Genomic DNA, 24,538 nt, shown 5'->3' on the forward strand with positions numbered 1-24,538 from the left:
ATCAGCAGTCCAGAAGCCTTAAGTACCAGTGTCTGCCGTCCTGACTTCAGCAAGTCCAGGGAAGTTCAACAAACCAAAGTACTGTTATTTGGGAGCTGTGCATTTATATGCTTTGATTAAGAAATATAAGGAGCGCATGTGATACACAAAAAGCACTGTTCTAGTTGGGAGGGATCCAAAGAGGAATACAGTCTCAGTCTACAAGATATGGACATCCTAACTGGAGAGACAGACTTTGCAAATATTACAGGGAAGGGTGCATAGGTCCCAAGCTGGAACATTGATGATCAGATGAATGAAGGGTCTGCTTTTCACATCCTGTTCCCATGGTTATGATCCATGTTTTGACATTCTTCGCAGATCTGAGAGTAGAAGGGGAGGATGATGAAGAAATTTCTTTTAAATTCTAGCTCAAAGGGAAGAATATCTTTTATTGTTGGACACCGATTAGCTATTTTAAACTTCTGTAAATACTGTTGAGTTAGTTTCAACAAACCTGTGTGAAATAGCAAGTTTTCTTAAGTGTTCTGCTCCATATGCCATGGGTTCTCTTTCACTCTTCTTGGTGATGCTTGCAATAATGAAGCTGCTCATTATTGATTGCTTAGTGGGTATTATTATCTCACCTACTCTTCACCACAGCTTTGTGAGATAGATATTAATACACATGCCCTTTTATAGCTGAGGACACCAAGACTCAGAAAGGCAAAGCAATTTGCTCAAAGTCACACAGCTAAAAAGTGTCAGATCTTGGGTTCAAACCTGGACCCTGGCTTCAAAGCCTGTGTTCTTAACTTCTTTTAGCCACTGAAAATAATCCTTTCCTGGATGTGATGTAATCTGATATCTGCATACTTCCTTAATAGGTATTAGACAACTTTACCAAGGAACTAATCTCTGTGTTAAGAAAATCTAAAATCTAAATTTTAGATCTACAAACTCAGTGTCAAAAATAAAGCAGCTCTTTGATTTAAGAAAACACACAAGTTATTTTTTCCATCAACCAACACTTAATGAATGTTGCTTTCACTGATTTCTCTACCTCTGCTCTTTATTCTAACAAAATGAATTCAGCATAGATTTTTCTGTTGACTTTCTGTTTTATATGTCAGAATTTTGAGGCCTGGAAGGTGCTGCTCCTGTCTGGGGAAATTTGTTGAGAAAGGGGTTGAGAATGCCAGAGGTTCCAAAAGTGGAGCTGAGAAGGTCAATGTTGGAAGGAGAAATCTATGTCCATGCCCTTTTTTAAGAAAGGAAGAAATTAGGGGCCAAAAAGCACTAGTTCTTAGTTGCAGATCTGTTGAGACTGAAGATCTTTTCCTTGACTTATCAACCAAGATGGACGGACAAGAATTCAGAGGTACCTTAAAGCCAGGTGATGACCTTGCTGGGAGGCCTGAGAGGCAGTGGGCAGAGGAATGTCAGATTCCGGCTCTCCTAGAGCCCCAGGAGCTTGGATGCCCATGGATCCAGCTGCCCAAATGGTGAGCGATCGTGCCATGTTAGGCAGCTGATCAGCTCATAGGCTCGTCTCAAACACCAGCCACTGGGTTCCAGACTTTTTCTTAGAGAAATCTTATAGAGAAGAGGCACTGGATGGTAACCAGGGTGATCTTCACTACTGATTCATCCCTTTTCCTCTTGCTCAGTTGACATAATGGAAGTTATTCAATGGTATTAAACAGCCCCCTCTTGATCCCCTTCCCTCCTCCCTCCTATCCCAAGAAATTCAGCTTGGATTGGGACCAGTTTGAATCCTAATCCAATGATGCTAAAGTTGCCATGGCTACTGTCCATGGGGAGTGTGCTGACAGGAGCCCATTGCCGCTTACAGGTGAGTTTTCATTCATGCCTCTCAGGCCGCTTTCCATGAGGTGTCCATGGGCTGTGGGACGCTAGCTGGGTGCAAATGTGCTCCAAATTATGGATGCGCACGTGTCTGTCCTAGTCGCATATCGCACCCCTCTTCCTGCACCTTCTGAGCCCCTGGTTCAAGGAAGGGAGGTGCTGGCTGTTGGAGATACTGTCCCACCAGCCCCAGGAGACCACCCTGACCATTTGGAAGCACTGAGGTGCCAAGTTCACTGTCTCACTATCCCATTGAGGTCAATGATAAAAACTCTATTCCAACAGGCTGGTTCGTGTACCTTTTTTTAAGTAAGCACCAAACATGGTTCTCTTCACTTGGGCAAATACTGTTTCCTTGCCCACCTTCTTCACTGTGCTTCAAGTCACTCCATCACCTGTTGTCATTCAGCCTCTGACTGCTCTGATTCCTTCTCTTCCACCAGCTTTAGCCTCCTTTTTGGTATATCCTGTCCAGTTCTTGTCCCCCTGCCCCAGTCCTCATCTAAGGAAGTAGCTGAGGAACAATCTAGGAATCGCCATAGCAGCAAGAATGTGTGAGTTTTGTCAGCCACCCCTGGATCCAGTTTTGACCATGTTGGTATTAAGTTAATAAATTAATCAAAGAATATGATTGTATGTGTTTATACCTGGCTCCATGAGAGAGGAGGTAAAGACTTAATCACATCTGTCTCTAGCAGATGTTTGAAAGTTTGGGACTGATACATGAAGACCAGTGTGTGTGTGTACAGAGAGGTAGCATCTCAAAAGACAAAAATGCAGTAGTATATCTCCACTGTGTAGAAATATGGTTTCGACCCAACTTTGCAAACATGAACTCCACATTCTGTTTCCTTGGCAAAGAAAGAGAATGCCAGCTGCTTATTCGCCTGCTTTACCTCAGGGAAAGAGTGGAGGTTACCAAAAAATTAGTTGGCTGGTATAATTCATCAGCTTACTGCAGGATTATACATACACATCACACCACTCACACACAAGGCATAGATTATGTGTAAAGCCACCGTGAACATGTGTTTAATATTTATGAAGGAATTTAGATCACCTTAAAATCCCAGACTTTGGCAGTGTCACTTATATAATAAACTACTGTTCTTAAAATGGCAGAAAAAAATGTTTTTTTTACTGAAGGCAATCCCTAGAAGTCAATTTTTTTAAAAGCCTTCTTGTTTGGACACAAAATTCAATTTCTTATTGAAGCACTTGCATCCTTTGTCATAGGTCTAACAAAATCCAGAATAAGCAGGCTTTTGCAGAAACGTAAAAATGAGGTGATTTTTCTCCCCCAGGCATAATTTTGTATTAGTGTGTTAAAATAGCTTCAGGTAAAATTTTAGGCACATGGAAAAAGAATGTGTATAATATATACTATAAAGCGAAGAATATTTATTATTGTGTTTTAAACTAGAGCCTTATGTTGTACACAGAACCCATCAGTTATTAGTCCATTCATATGGGAGTTTTTAGCAGCCCACCAAGTTAATGAGCCATGGAAGCATTCCAAAGAATCACAGGAGTATCTCTCACGTCTCATTAATATCTCTTAAGTTTATTGGGAGAGTGTTGTGATGACCAGGAAAATATTTTTAACCTGCTCACAGTGTTGCTTCAAACAATCTGGAATTTTCAGATGGACAGGAATGAAAGTTTCTGTTTTAGAACTGAAGGAAGAAAACAGAAATGGTGTGTCCCTACCTCTTCCGTCCCCATCCCCAAGATGCCGCTTCTACCAGCTGACTCAGACGAGCTTGCTTTCTGCCAGCAGTTTCCGTCTCAGCTGAGGCCTTTCCTGAGCTGCATCCGGGAGGTTGCCTCCTGGCCCCTGCAGGCTACACAGTGGCAGGTGATGCCCTGAGCATGGGGTTGTGGCTGCTCTGGGCCACCTGCCCTTCCCTGGGAGCATGCCTCCCACTTCCTCCCGAAGTCTTTTGCACCTTTCCCAGCCCTTCCAAGCATGTTGCACCCATGGTATTCAGTGCTTTTTGCCTGTAATATGAGATTAGAAATGAAAGGGAAGTTTAGAACATGGTTTTTCATTTGGGGTTTTTCCCAGGTGGCCTTCCTTCCTTATTAACCTCTAGGAAGTAGTTCTGTTGGAGAAAAGCTATGAAATGAACTTCTGGGACTGCTGTTTCCTGGCAAGGAGTGCCAGCATCTACACACCCCAGTGGGTCTCTACAAACCTCGGAAGGGTCTCTGGTCCAGCCCTTCCTCTTGGCATATCATCTCTAAAAATGACAGGGCAAGGCTGGACCTGCCGTGAAGATATCTTTGCCAAGGGTTCTGTTTCATCAGATGTTCAAATAACTGTGTCCTGTTCTGTAATGCAGGGCACGTCCTACCCCTAGTGGAATACTATATTTTAAGTGATATCTGAAAATGGGCCGTGAAAGCCGTCTGCCACATGGGCCATGTTTGCACATCTCTATATAGTTACGATTGTGGAATTTGACAGTATAACTCTGAATCTGATTAATTAAGAATGTGTAAAAAACAAAGTTCTTGCATTACAGCTCGTTCCTTATCTTTGTGTCTTTTACTGTGATGTTGTAGAACTTGGATCATATGGAAAACTAAAATATTATGACACAATGACTGAAGAAGGTAAGAATGATTTTAGAATTGTATGCATTGGCTTTTTTTTTTTTTTAATTTATGGTGTCTGTGGCTTGCCCATTTTTTTAGTCTTTATTTTCCCCCTCTTTGCATGACTTCAGTGACATTGTGTGATTTATTATTCTTTCTGCATTTTCGTCTAGTTTCTGCCATTGTGTTGATTTGGAATTGGAGACGTGCAATACCATGGGTGATCATGTTATTCCATTCAAACGATCCAAACCATCTCAGTCGTGTAACACACTCAGTGAAATGGTGTCAGCAATGTAAACACAAGCCCACACCCACTGGGTCACCGTTAGTTCCTCCACATGCTTACAACATAGAAAAATACATCGGACCAATACTTCCTTTTAATATGCCCCTAATTTGGGGGTGGGGGGAGATATGTATCTTCTGGTGATATTCTGATTTATGCAAAGGAATGAGCAATCTAAAGGAATCCCTAGATTCAAAATGGAGACCTGTTTCTGATGCAGAGGACTGTAGGCCCCTGTCCTTTTCTCCCACAGCCCATGCTAACTCATCTGAGAGAGGCCAGGGCCATTGTTCCAGCCAGTGGGGCTGTATATATTGGAGTTCACACCGTGTGAGATTGGACATATCATTTTGAGCATTTCCCCTGAGTAAATGAAGTCTGGCAGAGATTTATTTTTCAGTGCATCTACAATTCCAGACACTGTCCCAGAGCACAGTCTTCCCCCAGTCAGTGACTTTTTTGAAATAAGTGCACCGTGGAACGGCAACTTTAAAATTTTGCATTCTGGTAAAAGGAGTTGTCCTCTTGTCCTAATCCCACACATACCTCCACTTTTTGACTAATAAATGATATTTGTAAGTTATGAAAACATTTGGAGTTTTCACATGCTTTTTTCACTGATACTGACAAGAAAGCCAAAGGTACCCTAGGAAGGGGAATCAGTTCAGTTTGTCCTTCAACATGAGAGAAACTCCCCAAAGTGTTGCATATCTTGTTTTCAGCTTCTAGTATTTCTGAGCTGCCTTAGTTTGCCAAAGGTCTCCTAGTTGCTCTGCATGCAGGAAGCAGAATATCAGACAGCCCTCGGTAAGAGGAAGGCCCTTCTCAGCCCCTCACTCTGGCTTCTGCAAAGCTCTGGGGTCCTTCTTTACTTTTATCTCTGTGCTGTCAGTTAACCATGGTGGTGTTTTCTAAAGCAGCGGGCCACAGTTAAAATCTCAGACTGGGCTCTACTGTAACCCAAGGCCCTCCCAACAACGTGGAGGAAGTGCAGATCCTTGGGCAGAAAGCCCTAAAGGCAGAAAGCTACCCACAAGCAGCGTATCCTACCACCATGGGGACAGAAAGAGCAGTCCCTGCCTTAAAGGAAGGCTCCTGTCCCGGCTGTTATTTTCAGTCCATGTCTTACACCACTTTGATTTTTCTTGGTGATTGGCTTGGGAAGCCAAAACTTTGGGGCTCACTGACTTTATAATTTAATTGTTTTTCCAGGCATCTCACAGCCCTCAGTCTAAACTTCATGGCTTGAGTGGCCAGTGGGTTTGCTACCTTCTACCTGAGTAGTCACAACCCCTCACTCTCTCTCATCCCTCCATCCTGTCCTCTGCCTTCCGCCCTTAGCTTCTTGTTACCAGAGCTGCTTCTGGCTTCTTGTTGCTTCTATTGACCTGTTTTTCCCTTACCCTTCCTTTCCTTCCTCTTTCAACATCTATGGGAGCAAATTGCCATTGGAGCACTCCCTTTCTCTTCTTCCCCACACCAGAAAATTCAACATCACATGAAGATGCAAAAGTGCTGCTTCTAATCTGATGATACCAATTGATATCAAACAGCTGGGCTTTCTAGGCAGGCAAACAGAGTCAAAATAATGTCTAGCATGAGAAGCATGACCGGCCCTTAGCAAAACTGTAAAATTGTGTTTGGGGACCTTCCTGGGTCACCTTTAAGATTCCTTATCCTTCCCTGGACTGCCCATCCCTTCAGGCATATCCCTTTGTGTCCCATTCTTAGCTGAAAATTCATCCCAGTTACAGTGATAGCTAATAGTAGCTAAGGGAGCATTTTTAAAGTACATTCTATGAAATATTACTATCAGATCATGTCATTAGGGATTTTGCAGCCATCCGGGGGAAAAAAAGAAAGCAAGCTTGACTTTGTTATTAAGTAAGCGGGAGAGCTTCTGAATTAAGCTAAATAGATTTCTTTACCATGTGACTTGTCAGAGCCTTCCATGTGCACCTGTGCACTGCAGCATATAATAATAAATCGTATAGAGGGATGGAGGCTTCCCTGGCAGCTCAGTGGTAAAGGATCCGCCTGCAACGCAGGAGTCATGGGTTCAATCCCTGAGTCAGGAAGATCCCCTGGAGGAGGAAATGGCCACCCATTTCGGTATTCTTGCCTGGAGAACTCCATGGACAGAGGAGCCCGGCAGGCTACAGTCCATAAGGTCAGAAAGAGTCGGACACGACTGAAGCAAGTTAGCATGCACGCAGAGGGATAGAGTCTGCCATATTGCCCAGACTTTTTTGGTCCGAGAAACCATTCTTCCATGGAGCCTCTTGTGGGACTCTTTTAGAAATGCTGGTTAAGGCATTATCCTTTATCTAGAATAGTAACCTTTGAAAGACTCACAAGTTTTCCAAACACATAGCAATCCCTCTCAGGCACTCATGGAAAAGATGACTGGAGCAGTGGGTGGGGGCGAGGTGGGTCTCCATCCAGTCACCTCATATTACACCCTTTTGGCAGCTGCCTCCACGACAAGCCAGGCCTGGCTTAAACCTAATTCTGGGATTCTATCTAAAAGACTCAAGGCCAGTTCAGTAACCTCAGACCTGGCAACAGCCATGCATGACTTTCAAATTCCTCCTCTCACTGAAAATAATAATAACTGTGTTACACAACTTAAGGAAGTATGATAAAGATGAAGATGTTATGGGCAATAGGGGACTAGTGTAGCCTTCAAGAAATATCGCTCTCCATTTGAGCATTTCTTTTCACAATTTTAGAAATGTGACTAGCCCTTGACATGGCTTTATTATACTTGCCCATGTGACCAGTCATTATTTGTAACTGTTTCTGGAGATTTCTCTGGATGTTGTGTGAAGTCAGCTACTTGCAATGAGGCCTGCTTTTTTTCCCTAAAGTGGATTAAGTGGAAAGATGAATTACATATGCCACCCCCATCCTAAGAAAAATTGCGTGATGATCTACTAAGTATAGAGAATTGTCTTGCACGTATTCAGTCTGTTATTTTAAGCACCTGCTTTATGCAAGTTATTCTGCTAGGTCTTCGTTGAAGTACAAGATTAAAAGGTGCACAGTTTGCCCCCATCGAACTTACAGATGGGGGAGAAATAAAACACTGAGTTTTAATAACCACTGAGCCACCAGGAAGAGAGTGGTAAGTCCCATAGGTATTCAGAAAAAAGATAACAGGCTACAGGAAGGGGAAAGATTGCTTTCAAGGGTAGGGGATGGGGAAGGAGAGGATTTTGTGAAGGTGGTCTTTGACCTGGGCCCTAAAAGATCAGTAAATATGGGTTACATTGGGGTAGGAAGACTGGTTCCCACCAGGCCCACCAGGCTGAGGGATGAAAGAAGGGGCCACACCAAGCCTTACTGAGTGCCCCCCACCCGCCAGGCACAATGCTCTGAGGGTAATTTAATATATATTAAATTTATATATATTAATTTAATCCTTGTAATGATCACAAGGTCGATTTTACTGATGATGAGAAAACCAAAGCCCAAACAAGTATTCTGTTAGATGTGGGAACTTTAAGATTCAGAGAAGCAAAGTGATTGGCTCTGGGACTCAGAGGTAGTAAGTTGCAATGTGGAACCTGAGCTCAGGACCACTCACCGCCTTCTCAGCTCCACTGCGGTTGCTCGGCGAGGTGGTATAAGGAACTGGACAGTGCAGATTGGCTGCAGTGTAGGAGTAGGAAGAAAGGCTTGATGGAGACCAGATCATGGGAAAAGTTGAACCACAGACTAAAATGACAGTTATTGACTGAAACATGGCCTCTGTACTTGATTACTAGACATTTAAAATTTTATTTTAGTAAAATGATCTGGGGCTTCCCTGGTGGTCCAGTGGCTAATGCTCCACCCTCTGGGCAGAAGGCCAGGGTTTGATCCCTAGTCAGGGATCTAGATCCCACATGCTACAGCTAAGAGTTTGTATGCTGCAACCAAAGATCCTGCATGCTACAACTAAATTTTAATATTTAAAATTTTTTTAATTTAATATTTTAAATTTCAATATTAAATTTAATGTTTTTAAATTTTTTTTTTAACTGCTTACTCTCAGACACTGGAAAAAATTGTAACATTTTTTGTAAAGTTTGCCCCTCCCCTCAGAGCTCAATTCCTCCCTCCCTTGTCTCAGGTGCCCAGAACCTAAATCAGAACAGCTGCCTGGGCCACACCCAACTTCCTCTCCTACCCTGAACCAGTCAGAATTGTATCCACTCACTCATTCATTCCCTCCCTGGAGAAGGAAGTGGCAACCCATTCGTGTATTCTTGCCTGGAGAATTCCATGGACAGAGGAGCCTGGCAGGCTATAGTCCCTATGGTCACAAAGAGTTGGACACGACTGAGCAACTAAACAACAGCATTCATTCTCTAACGTATTTGTTCAGCAACACCCATTTTGGACCAGGCATTACACTGAGTACAGGGCTCATGAAGATTAAAGATAGCTCTACTCCTAAAGAATTCACACTCCAGTGAGGAACACAGGCAGCAAGATGAGTAACATGGTGGGCAAACCCAAGGTGCCAGGGAGCCCAGTGGAAATGAGGACAGGATTCTCAAAAGAGGCCATGTCTCCACTCCCTCATTCCTGCTTCCCAAGGTGATGGCTCGCCTACCCTACCAACCACCTGATACTAATGTGTTCACTTGATAATAGCTGAGAACCTGCTCGGAATGAATCATGTTCCTAGACTTGATCTGGAACAAGATGTTTCCAGAGATTCAAGCAAGTGGCTCCAGGGACAGTCTTTTAGTGACCTCAGTTCCCCCTATGTGGGCAGCCATTCCTTTATCTCCTCATGGGATGATACATAATATTCTTGGAAGGGCAATCTCCAGTTTTTACTTAAGGTAAATAACCCATAGTTTAACAGATAAACATATTCTACAGCACAGGGAAGTGTATTCAGTATCTTATAATAACCTATAATGGAAAAGAATCTGAAAAAGAATACACATATACATATATATATTCGTATATATATAACTGAATCATTTTGCTATATACCTGAAACTAACACAACATTGTAAATCAGCTATACTTGAGTTTAAAAATAAATCAGTAACCCATAGTTTATTTCTCATCTACAGATAACCCAAATTCATACCATTATCACTCTGGAAAATCCTCAATAAATTGAACTTGGCTTCCTTTTAAATGAAAATGTAAAAAGTTAGTTCAAAAGAAAGCTTGTGTGATGGAACAGAGGAATTCAAAGAGATGCCTTTCCACCAATGGCAGTATACACAACTACTCATTTCTGCTCTTTGGAGATAAACATTCATAAAGACATGCAGATAAGTAGGTAAACAGAACTCATGACTAAGGCCACTTTGCAAATATGCAATGTATTATGTTAAACTCATTGCCATTTAACAGAAGCCATGTCTAGAAAAATAATTTCCCCACTATTTAAAAAGTCAGTCTTTGTTCATTTGTATAAATGAACAAAGACAAGTTTGTTTTAATATCAAGGGTAAGAATAATAATGATCTTTTCATTATTGAAATTAAGGCTAGTTTCATGGCAACCAATAACCCCTTTACCAAGCTAAGAAACTAATAATGTCTTATATGAATCATGGGTTCCTCAGTTAGTCGTGTGGCTGCGTTTTGAAAATTTCAAAGAAACAGAAGCACCCAAAGATTACATAGTCTAGCCAGTTATTTTACATTCATAACTACAGTGAAATATTTCTGATGGCTCAGAATGTAAAGAATCTGCCCAGGAGACCTGGGTTCAATCCCTAGATTGGGAAGATCCTCTGGAGAAGGGAATGGCAAACCACTCCAGTATTCTTGCATGGAGAATTCTGTAGATGGAGAAGCCTGGTGGGCTGCAGTCCATGGGGTCACAAAGAGTCAGACATGACTGAGCAACTAACATTTTAGCACAGATTCCAGTTCTTTTTCAAAAAGAAATTGAATTTTATAATACTGTTCATTGGTATTTTCCATTGCCCAAAAGATATCCTCTGAAAATGTAATCCTAAAATGGGTACTTGGTGCTATCTGTGGCCTTCACATTATATTTTAATCCTGGCTTTGAACTGATGAGACTGTGTTATATACTCTGATATATTAAGCAGGATAGGTTCAACTCTAGCGGAAAATCCAAATTAACAGGACTTAAGTCAGAAAGAAGTGTATCTATCACGAGTAAAAGAGGTCCAGAGGCAAGCTGTACATGGCTGATATGGAAGCTTCACAATAATCCAAGATCCAAACTCCTTCATCCTTCTGCTCCACCATGTTAATATATGACTTTCAACCTCAAGGGCACCTCATGTCCAAGGTGGCTGCCACTACAGCTCCGCCATCACATCTGTGTTTCAAGAAGTCTTGTGCGTGCTCAGTTGTGTCCAACTCCTTGCGACCCCATGGACTGTAGCCTGCCAGGCTCCACTGCACTGTCCATGGGATTTTCCAGGCAAGAATACTGGACTGGGTTACCATTTCCTACTCCCAAAATTATTTTCCCCAGCTATTTTGTCTTCTTTTTAAGGAGGCTTCCTTTTAGACCTTCCAAGTAAAATCTGTACAAAACTCCATTACTTTCCTACACCTAGTTCAAGGATGGAGAAGGAAATGGCAACCCACTCCAGTGTTCTTGCCTGGAGAATCCCAGGGATGGAGGAGCTTGGTGGGCTGCCATCTATGGGGTCGCACAGAGTCGGACACGACTAAAGTGACTTAGCAGCAGCAGCAGCAGTTCAAGAAAGCTTGGAAATGTAGTATGTCAAGTTGGGTGACTTGCTGTGCCCAATAATTTAGATGGTATGTCACTAGGAAATGAAAAAGGAAGATATTAATAGGCAACTTGCAATCTCTCTGTAACAGAGAAACATTGCTTTCATAAAACTGTGTGTTGATGGGGAGGACTGAGACCAGAGTAAGCTCTGGAGTGAGATTGAGAACTCATGCTAATATAGTCAAAGGTCTGTCTAGTCAAAGCTATGGTTTTTCCAGTAGTCATGTAGGGATGTGAGCATTGGACCATAAAGAAGGCCAAATGCCAAAGAATTGATGCTTTCAAACTGTGGTGCTAGAGAAGACTCTTGAGAGTCCCTTGGACTGCAAGGAGATCAAACCAGTCAATCCTAAAGGAAATCAACCCTGAAAACTCATTGGAAGGACTGATGCTGAAGCTCCAATACTTTGGCCTCCTGATGCGAAGAACTGACTCATTGGCAAAGACCCTGATGCTGGAAAAGATTGAGGGCAGAAGGAGAAGGGGGTGACAGAGGATGAGATGGTTGGATGACATCATGGACTCAATGGACATGAGTTTGAGCAAACTCTGGGAGATGGTGAAGGACATAGAAGCCTGCATGGCACAGTTCATGGGATCGCAAGAAGTCAGACATGACTGAATGACTGAACAACAACTATTGGAGATATGGATAACGTGGATTTGGAGTCTGGATCTTAGGGGGAAAGTTAGGGTTACAGATGTAAATTTGAAAGTCATAGACTATAAGTCATTTAAAGCTACAGAACTAAATAAGAATACCTAGCTAATCAGTAGAAAAGAGGAGGCCAAGGACTGAGCCCTGGGAACTCTAAAGTGTAGGGTCTGGGAAGAGGGGAGAATGCACAGCAAAGGAGACTGGGGTAGGCAGAGGATGGAGAGAGAATAGCATCCCAGAAACCAAGTGAAGAACTTGTTCTAAAGGAGGGCCATGAAAAGGTGATGGCATTAATGAAGTGACAGATGAGCTCAAAGAATTGTTGTCATATAAAGATAAGGGTTATGGACAGAATGTGAGATGCTTCAAGTCAAGAGTTCGGACGTGGTACTGTTATTGCCAGTGACGAGGTTTAACTGCAGGAGTGGATGGACGAGGTGAGAAAGGGCAGCTGGAAGAGAGTAGGTTAGGGCGGTAAGGAGCCAAGTGTGGCAGGGTTCACCCATGTAAAGTCACCATGGATGGTAACATGAGTAACAGTGGAGATAAAAACAGTGAACTGTGTTCCAGTATCTTCGGGAATGAGGGAAGCATGACTAGGAAGTCAGTTGAGGTAAAAGTGGTAGAGTTTATCGGCCTGGGCTTCCAAGAAGGACAAAGAATTGATGTATGAGTAATGAGGAAGGGAGGATGGATTGGGTAAAGAGCACTTGGAGCAAAATAGTATCACTTTCAAGGGTCACAGGAGAAAAGGGACCATTAAGAAACAACCACCCTCAGTAGGAACAAAAAGACAACGTTCACAGAAGTTAAGAATGTATGAAATTTACTGATGGCGGGACTGAGAGATTGAGTCAGACCAGGGATTTTCAGAGCCACGTGGTGATAAGCATCTCAATGGTGATGGATGACCTGGAGGCTTTGCTGAAGAGAACAAGAATGTAGCATGGGATGGCAACAACCTCACCATGTTTTTAAAGCCTTACTAGAGCCTCTTTCTTTGGATTGGTCTCATGGGCAGTTTGCAGTGATGAAGTAAGGTCTGTCTTTCCAGGAGAGAGGAGCTCTGGGGAACCCCATGAGTCCGGCTGGGAGTGGGGAAAGTTGAGGAAGGAGATCAGCCTCCTCAATTCAGGGACAGAGAGTTCAGTCCAGCACAGGAGGACCCTTCCTACAGACACAGCCAAAGATGGAGTGGCCTGCCTCAGACAGCAGTCCCCCTTCTCTGGAGAAGCCAAGGACGCTCCTTCAGAAAGAAGTTCAGATAATGGACAATTCCATGGTCAAGACTCTGGCCTGGTGGCCTTTATGAAGTGTGATGGCGGACATAGTTTGCAAGTCTGCCTTTAAGATCTGTCTTTAAGATGAACCTTCAGAAAACTCGATCTTGCATTTTGGTTATGCTGCCACCAAGATTGTGATAGGTAGGTTCCTGGACCATGGCATCTGAACTAAAACACTTGTGTATTATTTGATCCAGTTCATAGCCAAACTATTAGTGTGGTTAAATACAACAAATAGTCCATTGGTTCCTGTGGAAAGGACCCTTAAAAGAACAACTGCCCCCATGAAACCTATATTCTCTTTTAGTTGTAAATCCAAACTTTTACCACAGTAGAAATTTTAAATTGCAAATTAATTTTAACCATTCTTTTTATTATAAAGTCGTTACATGCATGCAAAGGTAAAAAGCACACATTACATAAGGAAAGACAGTAAAATGAGTCCCCCTCTTACCCCAGATCCCATTCATTCCTTAGAGTTAACCACTTTTATCAGTTTTTTAACAGATTCTCTTTTCTTCTATACACTGTTCTATACGTGGCTTTTGTCTATTAATATATCTAAGATATTTCCATATTAACACTGTTTTACTCTCCCCATTCCTTTTTAGCAGGTTCGGTCAGTCCCCTGTCAATGAATATTTAGGATAGTTCCATTTTTATTCATTTAGTTATTACAATGCTACATGAGCATCTTCTTTGCCCACATAATAAACTCTATTAAATTGAAGATATAAATGTATGTGCTGTTTGCTCAGTCACGTCTGACTCTGTTGCAACCCCATGGACGGTAGAGCACCAGGCTCCTCTATCCATGGAATTTTTCAGGCAAGAGTACTGGAGTGGGTTGTCATTTCCTACTCCAGGGGCTCGTCCTGCCCCAGGGATCAAACCTGTGTCTCTTGTGTCTCCTGCATTGGCAGGTGGATTCTTTACCACTGTGCCACCTGGGAAGCCCTTTGAAGTATAAACAAATATCTAAAATAAATTTCTGGAAATAAAAATGACAGATCAAAGGACATACACATTTTAAACTTCGAAAGGTAGTGCCAAATTGCCCTCCAAAGGTAGTGCATCAATTTACACTCCCACTCACAGTGAAGGGAAAGGGAAGGGAAGTCGCTCAGTCGTGTCCGACTCTGTGCGACCCCATGGACTGCCGCCTACCACGCTCCTCCATCCATGGGTTTTCCAGGCAAGAGTACTGGAGTGGGGTGCCATTCCCTTCTCCACACAGTGAAGGCGTGAGCCTTAAACAACAAATTGAAATAAGTCCTTTGAACAGAGATTCAAGCTGACTTCATTACAGAGCAGATGAGCTTTTGCAAGGTAACTAGCTTCTGATTTACTTGTTTGAGAAATCCAAGTTTTTACTAACGTTGAGTGAAATCCAGGGTGGGTTCTGATGGAAGTCTTCATCCGTTCCAAATGAAGTGACAAGGCTATTCCTCCCACACAGGATATCCAATTTCCAGCCCAGCATGTATCCTTCTTGCCTCATGATCATTGATATCCCTATAGAAACTCCGGAGTCCCTGCAGGGTACCTCCCAGCTACCCTCCCAGCTACCTATGAGGGCAGCTCTGTTATGCACGACACCATTTCCAGCACCATGTTATGCTTCATTCATTCCAGGTTGATGGTTTAAGTCATTCCGTCCAACTTTCCATAACCGGATGATTTTTCTGGGCACTTGAACAGATGCTGTCTGTTAAGGCTGGGCCTTCTCCAAAAGACAAACAGATTTAACTCACCGGTTATTAACCACATTACTGTTTTAGAGATGTATTCTTACAAGTCCCTCCCTGGGGCTGGATCTCAGGAAGATAGCAGTCTAGTGCGTGTGCATAACTAAACTAACCAACTAGAAACTGGCATCAGATCTGTAGGAAAGATCAAATCAGCCGAGTGGATAAATTCATGGTCTTCCTGAAAACCAGAACCAAGGAAGTCTTCTCATTAGAATACATCCAGCTCTTCAAACTTCATTGCATCTTATTTTCATGATCTAAACCATCAGCAGTAAAAGCAGAAAGATTGGACCTGGCAAGTAAAGGCAGATTTTGCCGCATCACATACGTAGAAAATGTTAAGTGGCAGCAGAAGTGAATCATGGATTTTCTTTTTTTGTCTATTTCTGACATCCCCAGAGCTTAAAATGCTAAGTCGCCTTCATCAGTCAAACTTGAATAGTTATTATAAATTAATAATATAATTTCCCACCTCCATGAAGCCTTCTCTTAAAAAAAAAAAAAAAAGTGTAAATCTGTTATACCAGGAAGTTGGCATGTTCAATTAAGCATGGTAAGTTTCTCTTTTGATTAAATCTGAAATGAACTGAATCATCCCATCTTAGTCATGGGCCACTACACCTTCAGTCCCATTTAATTAAGAACCCACAGCAGGTCCCGCCACTTCTGTTACAAACCCACATTTCAAATGAGATTGACAGGCACCAATTTACAATGTAAAGTTGAGGATTCCAAAAAAAAATAGAAGAACGCAAGTTAACTGACCATTTGCCGACACATGAGATCCAGGTAACAGGAGAGGATGGGTTTATGTGAAACACTGGCTACTACAGAATAAATGTTAGCCAGAGCTAAAATCTGGTTTTTATATATCAATACAAGTCAGAGTAACCTTTCAACACATATTTGTTGAGCACCTACCATTTGCCAACTGCTGTGAACAAATCAAAACTGCCCAAATGAATACATCAGTGTCACAGGCCATTGGCAGAGAGACATACCCAATATATGAGCTTTGACTCCGAAGACCTCTTTTCTACCCCTTAGCTGTAGTGGGGCTGGATGCTGGCAAATCTTGGATCTGAAGCCTGCCTTGGTAAAGCAATTCATTACCCATTTATCTCTTAGATATCCACAGGGTGAAGGGATAGGAACAGGGGAGAGACATTCAAACCTTCTATCTAGCAGCCCCTGCCTGGCTCAGAACTCCAAAACAGATCACACAACCGCTTTGAGAATGTTTGTGGGAGCCATTTGTATCTGTGTATCCAGGAGAGGACTGTTCAAAAAATTAAGCTCCTAAAATAATAAAATAGTTGACCCAAAATGATGAAGAACAGTAGCTCTCAAGCCATGTCAGCCCCAGCTAAGGTCAGTAAACTGACTCCTTGCCTGAAACATCATATTTTGCCGTCCAATACCTGCTGTGAGTTTTTTTATTTGTAAAATCCCAATTTTGCCTGAACTTGATTAGATTATCTTTTTTAAAAAAGCAGAGAGAGTCTCAAAATAGACAGTCATTAACTGTAAACACAATTAGACTTTGGAGATTTAATCTCTACATTAACCAAGAAGCGAGTCTGGTGAGTTTCCTGCAGTGTGTTTCTGGATCCTCCTTTTTCTACTCACCAAAAGAATGTAAATTTCAAATAGATTTGCACACAGCAAGAACTCCAAGCACCTCACACAAGCACACACACACGCAAGCGTGCACACATGCTGTAAGAGTCCCTTTGTTGTTTGTGTTAATGTTATGTTTAGAAACACTGAGGACCAGTCTATGATGTAAGTACTGGGGGGACAGATGAAAAGAAGTGTCCCTGTCTTGAGCGGCCCACAGGTTAGTTGGAGAGAGAGTGAATAAAACACCTCTGAGTTTCTATGAGAACTGCCATGATGGCATAGGTATCAGAGTGTTGTGATAGAGAAAGGTACCCAGGTAGCTTGCCAGCCCAGGAAAGGGACTCGAGAAAAGCTTCCTGAAAGATGAAATGCCTAAAGCAGAGTCTTTAGAAGCAACTAAACAGAGAGCATTCCAAGCCATAGGGCTTCCCAGGTGGCACAGTGTAACCTGTCTGCTAATGCAGGAGACACAGAGCCACAGGTTTGATCCCTGCGTTGGGAAGATCCCCTGAAGGAGGAAATGCCAACCCACTCCAGTGTTCTTACCTGAAAAATCCCATGGACAGAGGAGCCTAGCAGGCTACAGTCCATAGGATCCCAAAGAGCTGGACACAACTGAGCACACATTCCAAGTCATGCGAAGGGTAAATTAGAAGGATGCAGGGAGTGCAATTAAAAGCTGGGAAACCAGTTAAGAGGCTGTAACCGACATCCAGGCAGGAAAGGTTGGATCTAAAGTGTTCAAAGGTAGACTCAAAAGGACTTGGCAGTTCATTGGATATGAGGGAGAGGAGGACCTCTAAGATGACCTAGGGAGTGAGGAAATCACCAATAGAAAATACAAGTGGAAGAGCAGATTCCTAGGAAGGAAGATGATATAAGGAAGTTTGGGGCACATTGAGTTTAACAATGAGACTTCCCAGTGAAGATATTCAGAAGTCCATTGGCTGAGAGGACCTGGACCAGAGTTCCGAATGTGGGAATCATCAGTAGTCAGGCAGTGGTCCATTGGGTCCCTTGGGAGAATGTGAGGCAGAGGGAGTGAGGAGGGGATCCTGGGGAGTGGTGGCACATATGGGGCACATTTGGGGGTCCTTGAACATTGAAGAGGATTTCAAGGAAGGGAATGAGGAATACCAGATGCCACTAAGAGAGCCAGGCAAGTGGAGGTGAAAGTGGCGAGGACAGGTTCGGTGGTGAAATGCTGACGAATGGCAGATGCAGAGTTAAGAAGTGACCGAAGGAGCCCTAAGGACGCAGGGGCACCGCACAAACTGACCTTTCCAGAGGTTTGGCCATAAAGAGAAAGCAAGTGAGAGCAGTGCCCATAGGATAGCTGGCATCGAGAGAAAGGCTGCCACATTGAAAGACTTAAGCATGATTATAGGCTGAGGAGGAAGGGAAGGATTAAAGATGACGGATTAGGCAAAGTCCCTGGAAAGGCAAGAAATTGGAATAAAGGACAGAATTTCATTCTTTAAGATACCAACTTCTGAAATACATTGGAAATTTTCCAAAATATTTAGGAAGGCACCCTATTTCCAGTGATAAGGTGACCCCATTAGGAGAGATGACAGAACCAATTCACACCTGGACAGATCTGAGCCTTACTTGTGACTCCAAAGGTCATTCTTACAGAAAATTATTTTTAAAAGCCTTAATAAGGAAATCAGGCTGTTTCATTTCATTATATGATGAGTTTGCCCACGGCTTGAGATTATGTAAATTATGTAAAGATTCTTATTAATTACAGAAACTAGTCCTATGATTATGCCTGTAAATATACTACAGTTAAATTATGTTAATCATCTTTATTATGAGGTCCATTCACAAAATATTTACTAAAGATGCTTTATAAATTACTTTATTACAATACTAGTTTGATTTCCATTCATGTCAATGGAACCTTATCATTGGTTTTACATAATGCTTCACAAAAATTAGAATAACTTGAGGGTTGTATCTCAAAAGTAGATTTAGAATAAATAAGTAAAATCTATGTTCTTATGCAGGACAAGACTTTTATTTTTAATACTTTGCTTTTAAGAATAAAATCAGGCCAGATGCTATTAGATGAATAAGCTGGCCCAGAAGGACGGTTTGTGGAATGCAAGTGGACCTTACTTGTCCAAGCTGCTAAGTATGTCTGGTATCTTTGAACTTTATTTTCTGAGTTTCCATGCCCTCCGGAGAAGGCCCCCACCATTACAGCATGAATCTTAAGTCCTTGTTTCTTGTCTCTCTGGCTCCAGGCTGTGAACCCTACAAGGGCACCAGATGGATCTTATTATCAAATATTGCCTGATTCATAGCACAGGCTTGGTTAATATTTGCAGAGTGGAAGATTGGTTGTGACCTGTACTGACTTGGAAGAAAAGCTCAGACTTCCCTGGGGAGCTAATATAGGGAGAGCTTCACTATAATTCAGTGAGTTCATGAGATATGCCAAGCACTTGTGGAGGCATAGAGAAATACACAGATGGCTGAGAGAAGGTCCCTGCCCCCGAGAAGCCTGCCCTCTGGTGGGGAAAGCAGAGAAGCTGACAGCAAACTGAAATAAGGGCTGTGATGAGTACAAAATGCCCTGAGAGCAGTGGGAAGGAGGGCGTGGGTATCAATAGAGAGACTTCGAGTCTGGCCTTCAGTTCAGTTCATTGGCTCAGTCGTGTCTAACTCTTTGTGGCCTCATGGACTGCAGCATGCCCGGCTTCCCTGTCCTTCACTATCTCGTGTAGTTTGCTCAAACTCATGTCCATTGAGTGGGTGATGCCTTCAATTAGGCCTCGACAAATGAGGAGTATCTTCATGCAGAAGGAGGAGCCAGAGCGCAGCTTGCCCTACTCTACTCTCTGCTGTGCTCACAGCACCTCCTCTTCCATCTTCCTCCTCTTCCTTGCCGTGCCCACCCTGGGGACCTGATTGGGGGGAGGAGGTACAGAGGGGAGACAACCGGGTGCCCCTCTGTATTTCACTTCTGGAGCATAAACACTTGGTCCACCCTATTTTCTCCTCTTTACTTCAGACAGCTCCTGGGGCTCTATAGATGGACCCTTAGCCCTTATGACCAACCTAGATAGCATATTGAAAATCAGAGACATTACTTTGCCAACAAAGGTCCGTCTAGTCAAGGCTATGGTTTTTCCTGTGGTCATGTATGGATGTGCGAGTTGGACTGTGAAGAAAGCTGAGCACTGAAGAATTGATGCTTTTGAACTGTGGTGTTGGAGAAGACTCTTGAGAGTCCCTTGGACTGCAAGGAGATCCAACCAGTCCATTCTAAAGGAGATCAGCCCTGGGTGTTCTTTGGAAGGAATGATGCTAAAGCGGAAACTCCAGTACTTTGGCCACATCATGCAAAGAGTTGACTCATTGGAAAAGACTCTGATGCTGGGAGGGATTGGGGGCAGAAGGAGAAGGGGATGACAGAGGATGAGATGGCTGGATGGCATCACTGACTCGATGGACGTGAGTTTGAGTGAACTCCGGGTGACGGACAGGGAGGCCTGGCGTGCTGTGATTCATGGGGTCGCAAAGAGTCGGACATGACTGAACGACTGAACTGAACTGAACTGAGCCCTACTGGGGTACTGGGCTTGAGTGGAAGGATTTACTTTGGCCCATTAGCCAACAGGAAGCTTGTGAGAACTTCATCAGCTTGCCTGGAAACCACAAACACAAGGATCGATTGAGCCCCACTGGGCACTGGGGATACGGCAGTGAACAAAACTGATGAAAATTCCTACCCTCACAGAGCTTGACTGCTAATGGGAAACAGCAGATAATCAATAGCAATAGTGAAACAGTGAATGAGGTGGTGGAAAATGCTTTAGATAAAATAAGCTGGGGGTGGCAAGTGCTGGAGAGAAAAGCTACACCTTTAAATAGGCTGCTCAGAGCAGCTTCAATGAGAAGGTGACATTTATAAACAAGTATCAGTACTTGATGGTGAAGGACAGGGAAGCCTGGTGTGCTGCAGTCCATAGGGTCACAAAGAGTCGGACACGACTGAGCGACTGAACAACAATGAACAACTAATCAGTACTTGAAGGAGTTGAGAGAGTGGAGCCCATGGATCTCTAGGAGAAGAACATTCCAGGTAGAGAGACCAGCAAAGGTCATGCCCCTGAGGTGGAGAGAACACAGTGTTTTCCAGAACAGCAAGAAGAAAGCCAGGGTGTCTGGTGCAGAGTAAGCTAGGAGAGGGGGAGGGGACAAGGCAGGAGGGTCGAGGTGAGCTTCACTGGACAGAATCTTCCAGGTCATTGGCAAGACTTTGGTTTTCATTTTTCCCTAAGGATCCCCTGCCAGATTTTGCACAGAGGCGTGAGTGGCATGATCTGACTACTAATGACCCTGGGATAAGACCAGCTGAGCAACTTCACTTTCCCTTTTCACTTTCCTGCATTGGAGAAGGAAATGGCAACCCACTCCAATGTTCTTGCCTGGAGAATCCCAGGGACGGGGGAGCCTGGTGGGCTGCCGTCTATGGGGTTGCACAGAGTCGGACACGACTGAAGTGACTTAGCAGGGGACAGGGAAGACATGGTGGAAGAGAGACTGGCCGGGAGGCCAGAGGATTGTTGCTCGGCCCAGGGAGGTAGGGAGCAAGAAGTGGTCAGGCTCTGAAATACGCTGAAAGCAGAGACCCCAGATTTGCTGATAGATAGCTTGTGATGTAGGAGAGAAAGGGAGGAACCCACAATGACCCCAAGGGTCAGCGTTTGCTCTTTGCCACATTGCTTTCATAGTGCTTCTCAGAGTCACGGTGGCCTGGCTGCCTGACCTGAGTCTCTGATTCCAGAAAAAAAAAAAAAGGATAAACAGGAGGAAAGTTCAGGTACCCTGTTGCTTTTTAAGCTGCCAGCCAACCCATAAACTTCAAAGACAGAGACAGGAAAGGCAGAACTGAAAACACAAAAAATAATTTCAAACACACTGAGTTTTCCCTCCTGTTTCATTTTTCCTTTTCGTCTCCCAGGCCAAGGTCTGTTTGCCGAGGTGTGTGTGGCTGCTCCCTTTACATCTATAAATCTCTTTGGTCCTGTCTCTTCCATGTTGCTAGGGCTCAGAATGCTCTGTGGCAGCCAGGAGCTAATCTCATCTCCAGCCCAAAACGTTCCTATCGGGGTGTTGCTGATGACTTGGTGGGAAGGATGTGAAGGAATTTCCAGGGGCTGTTTTCATTAATCAACGGCAGAACAAAAGTAAAATGCTTTACCTTGGAGGAAACAGAACCTCCAAAGGTGATTTTGCGACGCAGCTTGGAGCTCCTGCGTTATGGCAGAGAGATCGGTTGAGGATTTTGATGCCCGGTTGTTTTTCCAAAATTTGTTCTTCATAATAAGCCCTTCTGCTTTGATCTTTTCCTCCCACACATCCCTACCACCCCCTCAGCACACACTCCCCTGAGAACACTCAGCTGGTTTTCTTTTGCAAATTTCAGACCAAGCTAAACTATATTAAAACTGTGTACTAGTTTTTGACGTAGGTGCCTCACGATTTGAGCCGAGTTTGCTATTTCTAAGATTTTAAGTATACAAATATCTGTCACTATATAAAAAGATACTTTAAAGGTTCACACGCAACAGCGTATATTTTTTAAAGTCTCCTTAAAACATGTTGAAAATCACTCCCTCGCTCACCTTGAAAAGTTGCTCAAAAACGTCTCCTTTATCCCCAGGCACACAGTTGTTTTTCTTAGATCTGTCCATGTCAACCCCTATGCCAACATGGAATCTATGCCTAAAATAGTCAATGAAAGTGGTGCCTTTACGGCCAAGGTTTCTTGCACCAGAGGCTGCTAAGCCTCCATTCTGTTTTAAATATCAAGCTTTTCATCTTCAGTAATTTATGGGGTGAAGAGCCTGCATTCACTTCCATAATAGTAACAACGCTTTCTGAGTAATTGACTGTATGTTGGGGCCATCTAAATACCTGATGTGTCTCAAACCGTTAAGTCTTCCAGCAACTGTTTGAGCTGGGTGTTCTGTTCATTATCGCTATTTTAGAATTCTGAGCCTGAGACACAGAGGAGGCAAAGCCCTGGTGCTTCAGGAAGCTCTTTGGAGCCACCCTGAAATCCACAGTGCAATACCCACAGCCCTTCCTGCACTCTGTCCTCACAGGTGATGGGAGAAAGCTGGTCACTGTCTTTCCATTTGAAGATCACAAAGGTATCAGAGTTAAAACACAGAGGGCCAGCTCCCTCACCTTGACCTTCTCAATTTCAGGGAGATATAAAGTGATCCTTCTAATCAGTTTTGGAACTGACTTTGGAGGAATCACGGAAAACTAAACACCAATCCAACGAGGCCCCCCAGGATGCCTACACTGTCAGGTCAGATACCGCTAATTGAGAGACGAGAAGATGCCGAGCTTCTTCTAACGCAGCTCAGGGCCGTGTAACCCTTGCCCCTGGGCTGTTTGTTGGGTTTTCTTTTTCCTCTTGTTTACAGAGTTCTCCCAGTGCCAGGTGCTGTGGTCAGTCCTTTATAGGTATTTTCTCACTTAAGCCCTGCATTTAACCCAGGAGTCAGTGGTTAGCATCCCTACTTAACAAACAGAAAAATTGAAACTCAGAAATATTCAGGAATTTATCAACTCTCACCTAGCAGAGCCAGGGAGAGAGCTGGGGCTTAAACCAGGCCTTGCTGCCTCAAAACACATCCACGTGCATGCTAAGTTGCCCGGTCGTGTCTGACTCTTGTGACCCCGTGGACTATAGCCCTCCAGGCTCCTCTGTCCGTGGGATTCTCCAGGCAAGAATACTGGAGCAGGTTTGCCATTTCCTCCTCCAGGGGATCTTCCCGACCCAGGGATCAAACCTGCATCTCTTTATGTCTCCTGCTTTGGCAGGAGCCACTTTACCATTGAGCCACCTGGGAATCCCAGATCATATCCCTTTAACCACGATATTGTGCTGTTCCCAACACACACGCACACACACGCACACACACTGCAGGGTGCTCTCTCGGCTTGTGGCTTCAGGCTGAACAGGTCCTGAAGGTGCCAGGCCTCCTGACCTGCAAACCCAGAGGGCCTCTTTGAGAATCACATTCTGTGCTTAGTCTTGTCCTGCCAGCCTCATCGTCACAGCTTCTCTCAGAAGGTGCCCCGTGGCAATCCCAGGGGTGTCCTGGGGCTGGAATGAGGGTGCCCTCCTGGCGAGTCTGCTCCAGCACCCTCAAGGAATTCCCCTGTGTGCTAAGTTCTGAAGGTGGGCCTTCCACTGCTGCTTTTCTATAAACCAGTCTCTGAAAAAGGAAAATCCTTTTAGGCCTTGGAGCCTCCGTTGTCAGCACCCTCACAGCAGAATGGCAGCCAGGTCCTGCAAACTGGGACAGAAGTTCTATTAAAGAAGTAGAAGCGGTGGGTGGACGAGAGCTGCTCCCCAAGCAGCCTCTGCCCAAGGGCTGAACCCTAAGAGGAAACAGGTCGAGTCAGTCTGCCCCACTTTTCGGTAACACAGAAAACCTCAGGTGCTGTGGCAGTGGGAAGAGGGATGCACAGAGTCTACAGAACCCTCGCTGGTCTCTGAAAATATTTTGAGAAATCCCAATTCTCGAATCATCTCCTCCGCTCCTCTCCCACTCCTCCTTTAGAGACTTTGGGAAAACCAGCCCTCGAGTGACAGTGGCCAGCCCTGTTCTGAAAGATGTTTCCTGGCAGAGGGAGTGACCACACCCCTCCATGCTGTGGGGTCCCTTTTGTTCTCCTTTGTCTCTGGCATTCATCTGAGCTCTGAAAA

General features: G+C 43.9%; 1 protein-coding gene across 4 annotated transcripts in view; it reads left to right on the forward strand.

Annotated features, from left to right (window-relative positions):
• Nucleotides 1–24,538, forward strand: part of SLC24A2 (solute carrier family 24 member 2) — a 288,084-nt gene that overhangs the window by 216,982 nt on the left and 46,564 nt on the right. For 3 of the 4 annotated variants that reach the window (XM_025281467.3, XM_025281469.3, XM_025281468.3), the window contains one exon: nt 4,417–4,467. The exons of the other annotated variant lie outside the window; for it this stretch is intronic. In XM_025281467.3, coding sequence (XP_025137252.3) covers nt 4,417–4,467 — 51 coding nt within the window. The remainder of the gene's footprint in view (nt 1–4,416; nt 4,468–24,538) is intronic. 4 annotated transcript variants of the gene reach the window in all.

The sequence above is a fragment of the Bubalus bubalis genome, chromosome 3 (genome assembly GCF_019923935.1).
Source record: "Bubalus bubalis isolate 160015118507 breed Murrah chromosome 3, NDDB_SH_1, whole genome shotgun sequence".
NCBI classification, from domain to species: Eukaryota; Metazoa; Chordata; class Mammalia; order Artiodactyla; family Bovidae; genus Bubalus; species Bubalus bubalis.